Source organism: Brienomyrus brachyistius, chromosome 17, assembly GCF_023856365.1.
Source record: "Brienomyrus brachyistius isolate T26 chromosome 17, BBRACH_0.4, whole genome shotgun sequence".
Classification (NCBI taxonomy): domain Eukaryota; kingdom Metazoa; phylum Chordata; class Actinopteri; order Osteoglossiformes; family Mormyridae; genus Brienomyrus; species Brienomyrus brachyistius.
The window spans coordinates 8313432-8324300 of record NC_064549.1 but is presented as its reverse complement, the minus strand read 5'-3'; the positions used below and the strand labels follow the sequence as shown (position 1 = coordinate 8324300).

General features: G+C 42.4%; 1 protein-coding gene across 3 annotated transcripts; it reads right to left on the bottom strand.

Annotated features, from left to right (window-relative positions):
* Positions 1-2708: 2708 nt before the first annotated feature.
* zgc:152863 (uncharacterized protein LOC562658 homolog) lies at positions 2709-10848 on the bottom strand. 3 transcript variants are annotated; one of them, XM_048981344.1, is made up of 5 exons: positions 10511-10848; positions 5949-6058; positions 5314-5508; positions 4477-4618; positions 2709-3938 (listed from the first exon to the last, which is right to left on the bottom strand). In XM_048981344.1, the coding sequence occupies exons 2-5, from the start codon at positions 6040-6042 to the stop codon at positions 3614-3616; spliced, it is 756 nt and encodes a 251-aa protein (XP_048837301.1). In that variant the 5' UTR covers positions 6043-6058; positions 10511-10848; the 3' UTR covers positions 2709-3613. The 3 variants fall into 3 exon arrangements, with proteins under 3 accessions (XP_048837301.1, XP_048837300.1, XP_048837302.1); XM_048981343.1 differs by lacking the exon at positions 10511-10848 and adding an exon at positions 7642-10504; XM_048981345.1 differs by lacking the exon at positions 10511-10848 and adding an exon at positions 7642-10504 and having other exon boundaries at positions 5949-6054.
* Positions 10849-10869: the final 21 nt, after the last annotated feature.

Below are 10869 nucleotides of genomic sequence, written 5' to 3'. Positions count from 1 at the left end.
CCCCACTGCCCTGCTTGTTTTTCAGCTATCCAATTGCATCGATCAGCCATAACATTAATACCACTGACAGGTGCAGTGAATAACAGTGATTGTATGGATGCAGTGGCAGCTGTCAGGGGTGCTGTTATGTTGGGCAAGTGGACTGTCAGTTCTGGAAGTTCATGTGTCGTATGCGGGAAACACGGACAAGTGTAAAGATCTGAGGAACTTCGACGAGGGCCAAATCTCCAAAATGGTAGGTCTCATGTGGTGTTGCCAGTATGTAGTGGTTAGTGCCAAGGAAAGCCAAGATGGGACCAGACTGTACTATGGTAAGAAAGTAAGAGTAGGAGGATGCCGCTCGCATCAAATTGACAGGTTGGGTCAAAGGTCACGAAATCACGAAGATCAAAGGATTGGGGTCAAAAGGGGGTGGGGCCAGGTGTGGGCTGTGTGACGTCACAAATATTGTTTATGGTTGATGATTTTTCCAGATGTTGGGGGTATATGAAATTAGTTATGGTTGGTTATTTATTCAATTTGATTTAATTCAATTGTGTGCTTATGGATATGAGTGTGATTGTGTCAAATGCTATAGCCTGTGTTATGAGGGTCAAAAAAATGATCGAGTGTGACCGTCTGCTGCCGGGGCTGCTGCTGGGTTCTGCCGCTGGTGCTCCCGATGGTGCTGCCGTGTGGGAAGGTGGAATGATTCAGGTCCGGAGGCTGGAAATGTTGCGGATACTACAGTCCTTTGTGGCTGGCCCCCCTCTGTAGGCTGGGTCTCTGCGGCTCCCCCTCTGTAGACTGGATCTCTGAGTCAGGGTCTCTGTAAGCTGACCCTCTGTAGGCTGGTCCTCTGTAGGCTGGTTGCGTCTGCAAAAGACTTGGACATTCTGTGTTGGAGCGAGTGTTGTACGAGTATGAAAGAAACCCTGTGAAAGTGAGAGAGCGTAGAATGAGAGGAGGTGTGTCCGACGTTATCCTCCTCCAATGAACGTCCCTCCTGCAGCGGTTCGGATGTGTGTCTGTGAAAAGTGGCATGGGGGGGAGGGGGAGCGTGGGGGGTAGTGTGTGGCCCCCATCATTGCATCGCAGGTTTGTGAACCTGTCGGCTAAGTGAGAGAATAGAAAAGCCACACATCAAATTGACATTTTGTCTTACAGTATGTAAGTTATTCTCTGTTTGAAGTTGGGGGGGGGTCCAGTAGTTTTACCCATGCACCTGTTATTTTCTACCGTCGTAGATCATCCCTGGGTCGATCTTACCGTCGGTGTCTGCGCATAACTACAAATGAAATAAACACCGTGACGATCAAAAAAATTAGGAATCCCCCGGTCACCTAAAACTTGACACGACATTAAAGAATCCTAAGAAAAAAGTTTGTCTATTGCATGTCGGGAGTGCCACGCCCCCAGAGGGCCGTGGGTAATATAACAAGCTTCAAGCAGTAGGCCTAACAGTAAGAGGTAATACAGAGAATATAGATACAGACATTTCCGGCACACCCGAAATGAAAGATTCTATGGCACGGTCAAATATTCAGGAGGAGGAGGATGGTGTACGGCCTCCGGGGGCTCCCAGGAAGATTCGTACGGCACGTAGACGGGTACCTACGGTGCAAGTGCCGGGGTACCTGAGGGGTACCTGGGGGATGCCCAACGGGGAAAAAGTGATCTGGCTCTTTGACTACGATGAGGAGGAACTGCACATGTTTCAGATCGGCGTAGACGGCACAGACCCCCCCGAATGATGACACGCATATGGTGAGTTTCTCTGAAGATGAATGGGGAAACTTGAAGTCTATCATCATCCCGATGATGAAAGCGACCACCAACCCTGACAATCGGGGGAACACCTACAATATAGCCATGCAGTTTAAAAATCCGGACGAAGGTAAAGATCGGAGGACCTTTATAAAGTGGGACGCGACTGGGGTGGTGAATATATGTCAGTGAATGGTGAATATATGTCAGCGGCCTAATTTCGACTGTTTTGGGCTGAGAATACCGCTTGAGATTTGGATGCTGATGTTTGAAAAAAAGGGGGATTTCTTCCACGCGCTGTTAAAGGATCAGAATTCAAGTCAGAATTCTGAGATAGTCATAAAAAAAGTCAGAAGTCTTTTTTTATCTCAGAATTCTGACTTACTAAATGACTGGAATTATTCACCTTCCCACACGGCAGCACCATCGGGAGCACCAGCGGCAGAACCCAGCAGCAGCCCCGGCAGCAGACGGTCACACTCGATCATTTTGAGCCTCATAGCACAGGCTATAGCATTTCACACACAATCACATTCATATCCATAAGCACACGATTGAATTAAATCAAATTGAATAAAATAAATAATAACCAACCATAACTAATTTCATATCCCCACCATCTGGAAAAAATATTAACCATGAACAATATTTGTGACGTCACATGGCCCACGCCTGGGCCCTGCCTGGCCCCGCCCCCTTTTGACCCCAATCCTTTGATCTTCGTGACCTTTGACCCAACCTGTCAATTTGATGCGAGCGGCATCCTCCTACTCTCTAGTAAGCCTGATGCTCTGGGCAATGTACTACTGGGAAACCTGGGGTCCTGGCGTCCACGTGAATGTTACTGCCTTCTCTCCTACAATAATATTTCGTATAGTCCTTTAAAAAAAAAAAACTTCATGTGTCTAACACTAAGGCCGTTCATAATAAAAACCTAAAACAAAGTATCTCTAACACATAAAAACATTTATACATTTTTATTAAATGTAATATTGTAGCAAAGTACACAATGTTAATGTTACTTTAATATATTAATCTTTCTTTTTTTTAAAAAAAAACTATCCATTCACTTCAACATCACACGGCATTTGGCGCCGAGACCACAATTACAGTCAGGTGAAAATGGATAGGAAGGAACAAACCGACAGGCTATAGAGGAAATTGGCAAAGGTGATTATATCTTCAAAGTCGCTATGCATTCACGTAATGTGAAACCTCGCACTTTCCATTTCTGGCTGGAGACAAACAGAGGTGACGGAGCAGGAAGCACTTGGTTAGGTACAGTGGTAAAGTTGAGAGGTTCGATGGAACAACATCACAGATTCTATCTGGTCCCATCACCAAAAGGGGCACTACATTTGCATCTTACTACCAATCTGCTCCATCTCACTGCTGGTATTTCACATTCCGAGAAATACCACCAACACCTGGTTTCCTTCCAAACATATATGAACATCATACTTCCGCCTAAAAGTGATGCACCAACAGCAATGCTGGATATCACAGTAAGTACTACCTCCTCGAACTGGCCAACAGAATCCCCAGTTTGGGTCCCATCACTGACAGGATAGCAACGTTCAAATTCCCAGCGTCTGCTGGAAATACACAGAAAAATTACCATGAATATATTACTACTTGATCACTATTGTGATCATGTGGTTTAGCCTCTAAATCATGTTTCTCAACCCATAGGAAAGATTTAAGCCACTTGTTTTTAGTGATATACAGCCACTCAAAAGGCGTAATCATACAACAGACAATTAAAACGAATCCTATGCAAACGTCACCGTCTTGGCAGTAATAATCAACAGACTGAACAGCTCTTTGTTCAGCAATGTCCAAACAATTAACAAACAAAACTGTGGCATTAGCTGTCCTTGTCTTCAGAAAGTGCAATATGTAGTGTTCGTCCATCCCCTACAGTCTGATCACCAGAGGATCTTGACTGTACTTCCTCATATGGTGGTGGTGGAAGCTCTGCGCTCTCATTGGATGGCTGAGAAGAACCATTTATCTCCACCTGAACTTGAGGCAAAAGGCTGTGCCCATTAGTCTCCTGGGCCAATAAGAGCTGGGTCGGTCCATGAGTGGGGGTGAGTCGCTGGCCCCAGCTCCCGTACACCGCCTCCTCGTATGTCGGAAGAGAAACCGGCAGTCCGTCCACCATCAGGTCCATCTGCTCAGGGGAATGCCTGCAAGAAATACACAAGACATGATCTCAAGATGGAGCTCTCATTTCAAGCAAAATATTGATATTTGGTTTAAAATCCAGCAATATCCATCCAAGGTCATGGAAGCAAAGGGCACAGAGCTGGCACACCCCGACTGGAATGCCAGTTCATTTCATGCCTTGTGTGTGTGGTTTTGGTATTTGGTATATTGTGGGGACCAAATGTCCCCACAATGTGATTAAACCTGTTATTTTGATCTTCTGGGGACATTCTTTCAGTCGCCACAGGTGGAAACTGACTTTTATAAAAGACTTATATTTTGTTTGGCTACTTAGGGTTAAGGGTTAGGGCTGGGTGGGGGGTAAGGTTGTCATTGCTGGGATTAGGGCTATGCCCATAGAAATGAATGGCGAGTCCCCACAAAGATATTGACATCTAGTGTGTGTAGGTGTGTGAATACACCTACCTAGACTTCATGTTTTTCCAACTCTCAGAGGAAAATAGTACCACGCGGAAAACCCCCAACCTTTACAGCTACGCACAGTGCAAAATCTCTTACCTGGTTGACTGACAGGGGTAGAGGCGGGATTTAATCACCATGCAGGCTGTGGTAGTGAGCAGGAAGATCGATACACCAACTGCTGTTGTGGCAACACTTGGGAGAGGCTGGACTTCTCTATCATCTGTGTAAACATGCCCCGCTGTGTAAAACACACACACAACAGCAATTAATAATAATCATCAGTAGTGGCTACAACAGATATAATGTTATTTGCCCATAGTGATACATAGAGCACAGTTTGAGGGTGTAAACCCCAGATCAATATCTAGACAGTCCGGGTTTATCGGAATGCAAGTTCGATATTTTTCTGAGACATTTTCCCCAGTTTTAATTGCATAGAGGAAAATGGTTAGTTTCTACCTAGCTGACTTCCTGTTCTCACAGGGGATTTCCTGTCTTATTGTGGTGTACAGTGATGGGTGGGGGGGGTTATAATTACTGGTGTCACAATAGTATCACCCAGTTGAATATTTAATTTGATGTCAAGACCTCTAATTTTTTGATGCGCTAGTACATACTTTATAGTGTGACATAAAATGACACAAAGAGCACACAAGTCATTCAAGAAAATGACAAAAAGCCACTGCGATGATGTAACTGTGGCAACAAGCATATTACAACATAGATGGGAATGGACTGTTCATACAAAAAGCTACAAAGTATTTTGAAAGACAGGAAAGTGCACGTATTGCCCGTTTTACTTATGTTCCCTGACCCTTTGGGGACTGACTCATCCATTCACAAAAGTGACATCTGTAATCAGGAAAGCTATTTTCCTCATTTCATTCTGTTGTTTACGAAGCATAAATTATTATTCTGAGGGGGTTTTCTTACTTGTGCGAAGAATGCAGGTTGGGATGGGGGGGTCCCATGTTCCTTTACGACAGCGGGAATAACGACGTCCAGGAATAAAATAGCCTGACTCGCAGATGTAGTGGATGGTGCTCTGGTGCGGGAAACCTTGGCAGGGAGATGATTCACAGCGGAAGGAGACATGTTCTGGCATTATGGGGTGGCTGCAGTTCTTGCCTAGCAAACACAATCAGAGATAGATTATGAACACCAGTTCTGTCTGGTTTGTGCCAGATAATGCTACACTGAATTCAACAGCAAATGGCAAAGTGGGTAAGGATTTGAGCAAGGTTCTTTGCACCAGTACACTTGTAAAACTAAATGCGATTGGATAAAAAGTTTCTGCTAAAAACATGAAACATTATTGTACTCCAGGTGTAATTTGTGAGGTCGTTGACTAGTTTCTGGATACGGCAACAAGTTGCTAGTGTTGGTGATGGAGCCAACAGCCAATTGCGAATCAAAATTAAATGTTATTGTAACCTGCCATGTGCAGCAGGGTAAGTGCGAAAAGACATTAAGAGAAAATGGTGGATTCTGGCTATTGGCTTGATCATTTGACCCCAGGGATTCATGGTAGATAATTCAAGCCATGCTGGTGCACTTGGGGAAATTACCTGTGACAAAATCCAGCAAGATGACCATGATGAGGACTACACAGCCTATGGCTGAATGTGCACATTTCTGTAGAGTTGATCCACACGCAGACATCAATACGCACGTCTGGCTGGCAAAGGAAATAAAGAAAGATTCAGGGCATAGCAACATTCACTTGTTCTAGTAAATGAAACAAGCAAGGAGTGATATTCATGCAGCTCTAACGTTCAGTACAATATCAGACATTGATTTTACTCCCCAAGGATGCCACGGGTATCGTTCTTTTTCATTTTTTTATTATTGTTTCAATTTTTTTGTTTGTTTACACATTCACATTAAGTACATTCAGCACAAATACATGTGTGAAAATTGATCTGCTCTCACACCAACTTGTAGTGGTTCAATGTAGGGAGTTAAAGAGTAGGCACCGACAACTCAAAATGCAACTTACAGTGACACCTGACCGCCTTGTTTTTCCAAATGAATTCTGTGTAAGGGTCACTGCTCGAGAGGCGCGGTCTATCTGCCTGACAGCTTTAGCAGCTCGAGCCACAAAGCCACACCACAGCATCCTTTGCGAGAATTATGTTTTTTTTTGCACTCTCTGGGCCAGTGCAAGATCGAAAACCTTGCACGAATGTCAAATGAATCACAATGTGCTTGTGATGTGGTTTTGGTTTCCAGCAGCACCCGTCATTAGTGCAACATTAATGCATGCTTAGGGTGTCAGTCCTAATTTTTACCAGTGCGATATATAATACATCAATGACAGCTGCGTAATTCTGAAATATGATTATTCATACAATTTCAAACTCGTATCCAATATGGGCCAGTGTGAACATATGATGATTCCCTGTTAATGCACAATAAAATTATGCTGCAACTAAACATACTTTGCCTGATGTTATATAGAAAAAGATTTTACCCAATTTAAATGAACTCTTTTACTACATCAAACCCACAGTTTTGTAAAAGGCATTCCTTCAAATTTCAATGCGTTAATTGGAAAAGTTAGTCGAGGAATAAAAGTACCTATTGTGTGGTACTACAGGCAGTAAGAAATGCAAATAACAGGCAGGCTCGCTCTTCTGTAGTTTTGCAGAACAGCAGTCGTGCAAAACAGCTGAGCGCGCGCCAGTTAGCCGACTAATTCTTAAAGGTCACGTTGCAAACTGTCGACCTTTCGTTTGACATGTATGTGTTGATATCATTTTAAAAGCATGTTTTCGCTATCATGAGTGTTGCTCCGTAGATTAAACGAAAAATCAGGGATGAGCAGATAGGAACACGAAACTGGATTTTCCGCGACAGGAGTAAACAATCAAAAAGTGCAGTACAGTAACTATTTTCTAAAAATTAAAAAAAGGAAAACAAAATAAGTGACCCCAGCTGCAATGTCAGTAAAACGAAAAACTTTTTAAATTCAACGTCAGTACGGCACCCCCTCGTTATAAATCTCTACACGAGCCTACAAAAGCCGAAATTACTGCAGTTACGGGCAGGTCTACAGTGAGCTCGGTTTTCTGCAGATTATCATACAACAAACATGCTTCATAAATAGCACCAAACATGGCGTTTAATATATTTATTACGAAATATCTAATGTTGCTAAGGAAGAGGTCAAGCATAGAAACGTAAAATACATGCAAACTCAATTCTTAGTATAAATATAAAACAATTCATATAGGAAAGAACAGTATCCCCCATCTTTACCTTTTGCGTTACGAATGTCAGATATTAAACTCGAAGTCCTGCTACTTTGAATATTCCGCTGCGAATGAACGTTTATAGACGCCTAAGACTTACGGGTTTCAAGAGGTCGCCCGCTTCTCAGGCGCCGCTAAATGAAGCGCGAGCTGCCAGACTCCGCCCTTAACTCGCGCCTGAGTTTCTCAGAAAAACCCTCTTACTCTGTACTTCGCCATACATTTCAATGAGATTGCATACATACAAAAACAGACTGACGCGATATTGGTTATTTGACGTGCGTTAACTGAAATTGCGATTTGCAAACATTTCAGAATAATAAACATTAAATATATGACTTAAAGGAATGGGCATGGGCGTCGCCACCATTAAATCTGAGGGGGACGTGTCCCCCTCACATTTCATAATTATTCGTTTGGATCCCCTCACATTTAACATAAAATATTAGTTTTATGCCAGTATGTCCCCGCACATTCAAAATGCTTCTGACGCCCCTGGGTGTGGGTAAAGAGCGCAGTTATATTTGTTTTTTATGTTTTGTTCTTTTTCTCAACAAGATCAGCAAACAGGAAATGAAACTTTCTACTTATGCACCAAATGAGTAAACTACTTGTTTTTTTTTGTAACAGATTTAACCAGCTGACTAACTTTGATACTACCTTATCACTGATCGTCAGCTGTGTGCATGAATATAGTATAGTATGGTAGTCGTAATGCAGCACTTAAATTACTGTAACCACAAAAGCAGCGATAAATTATTTTCATTGTATACAGTATCGTTGATAATAGAATTGATTACGTATGACTTGCTTCACGTTTGATTCTCATGTCTTCATTGCGTTTATTTGAAATGGTTTTCCCATGAGCGTAGTTAAATAACGTGAGTAATGCAATAACAGCAGGAGGGCTGGGGGCTTCAGCTTCCCCGGCCTTTGCGGGGTTGCCAACTTCGGCGTGAGATTCTCAGGTCGAGACACCATAAGCCTGCTCACGCATTTACATGTACGTAAGTTTTAATACCTTGTAAATAGTCTGTAGGGGGTGCAATCTGCCCCAACGCCTTTGCTAATTTTAGGTTTACGATGGAATAATATAGATTTTCTATAAGATCTCTTAGGTAAGCGTGAGAGTCTGACAGCGTGACAATTGGCAACCCTGCGTTTGACTCAATAGGAAGCACTTGGATGAGTCTTCCGAAATGAGAATCAAGCATGTCAAAACTGCTTATTCCAAACTCTTGCAACATCCTGAAGTTACAGAACTTGAACGGATTACAGAAGTTCATGCTGTTGGTCATCTGTTACGTTGGAACAACGCATTTTACCAGCAGATAAACTCTTTGTTAAGTATATACTCGTAAATGTTTCAAAAGTAGTCCACTGCACGTCTTATGGTACGCTCGTTGGGTAATCAGTGGCTTACTGTCTCAACTACTGTTAATGTAGCCTAATAATTCTTACAAAGCGCTACCATCATTTACCCTAGATACATGAAACGTTATTTTAAATGAGTTGATCTCTTTGTCCGTAGTGCGGCAGATCTAGGTTTACGCTTAGGCTTTAACTTACGACATTAATAGATGAGTTTTGGAGTTTTACTAGTGAAATTAATACGGTGGGCGTACAAGGGTACAGGAAAGTTTGCTGTTGGGGGTGCACATCCCCCCTAGTTTAAGCGCCGTTTTAATGCCTGAGTACCAATGACATCTCCTAAAACCTCAGATACGTTTCGTAAAATCAGTTACTTTCAATGGAATATAGTTGCTACGATTGATATGGGAAATATATTTTGAAAAGATCTCTGCTGCTATACCTGAAATATTATTTATGCTTAGACATTGTCCGGCAGTAGTTCGTGTTACCTTAATACTGTCGACTTTCAAAATACAATGCGTTGAGTAATCACTTCTATTAAAAAGGCACATAAACGGAAATAAGGTGGTTAGCCACAACAAAGAAAAAAGCTGAAGTGGACACAGAAACCTCACCTTTGCAAAAATGTATTTGGGAAAAAAAAACATCAGCTTGCAGGTATTGTTCTCTTTTTATGAAATAAATGTATAAACAGTGAGCTTTTGATGAAAGCATTGCATCATCCATTCCGAAATCCTCAAAACCCTTTAAGTGACAGAGTACACCAAAGCAATGCACAAATACACCAGTGGGAACACAAAGCACTAATAAATCCATGTCCTACACATAAAACAAACAAAAAAAAAACACAAGAGCCAATATGTCCTGCAGTCATCTGGTCCATGCATATTTTGATCATTAAGCCACTCATGATAGAAGTCCTTGAGTTCTGTTCAGCATAAAGAAAACTAAAGGCATTAGGCTAAGCGCTGACCATTGTACAAATTGTAACAATAAAGACATCTTGAGAGTAACATTGTGGAGGGCTAATGGTAAATGAACTGCATTTATATAGTGCTTTTCTACTCTTACGAGTACTCACAGCACTTTACATTTCACGCCTCACATTCACCCATTCACACAGCCATTCATACACCGGCACCATGCAAGGCACCAGCCTGCTCACCAGAAGCAATTTGGGGTTCAGTGTCCTTGCTCAAGGAGGCTTTGATGAGGTCAGGAAGAACCAGGGCTCGAACCTGCAACCCTCCAGTTGCCGAATGATAGCACTACCTCCTGCGCCACCATCTTCATTTTAGTACTTATGTCAACATAAGGCAGGAACATAACTTCACATTTAACGTTGATATTCTAGATTTTGGTCGACATTCCTATACTTCCTCAAACACACCTATTCAAACCACACAAAGAATGTTTCTCTTTTTTAAAATGACAGCTTTCCATTCAGAAACTCTGAACATTGGCTGCTTGCAGCCCTACACTCACACACGCCTCTAACTCACCTGTGTTCTTGCCAGAACTTGCACTGGGTGTTTAAAAGGCTTCACTCTTGAGACGGGCTGAAGTCTAAAGAATGTCAAACAAAAAGGTGAAAGAAAAATGTCTGCATACGACCAAGAGGCTATGCTTGGTTCAAGGTAGTGTACCAGCAATGAGGAAGCAAGACTGCTCACTCACTAGCTAACCCCATCCCTTAGTTTTTTTGTTTCTGTATCTCCAGATCAAGAAACTAGCAATTAGTCTAGCATATAATATTGGCAGAAATATGGGAAGTGACAAACTGCTGCATAGTATCCCACTGTATTTGTGTGTCTTCCCTCACACTGCATAGCATCCCACTGTATTTGTGTGTCTGCCCTCA

Bases quoted from the DNA above. Each gene is read 5' to 3' on its own strand.
- zgc:152863 (XM_048981344.1), bottom strand. From the start codon at position 6,042: ATGTCTGCGTGTGGATCAACTCTACAGAAATGTGCACATTCAGCCATA. The intron at 5,509-5,948 runs GTAATTTCCCCA...TGTGTTTGCTAG, and splicing joins CTTGCTGGATTTTGTCACAG to GCAAGAACTGCAGCCACCCC. The intron at 3,939-4,476 runs GTAAGAGATTTT...TATTTCTTGCAG, and splicing joins TACCCCTGTCAGTCAACCAG to GCATTCCCCTGAGCAGATGG.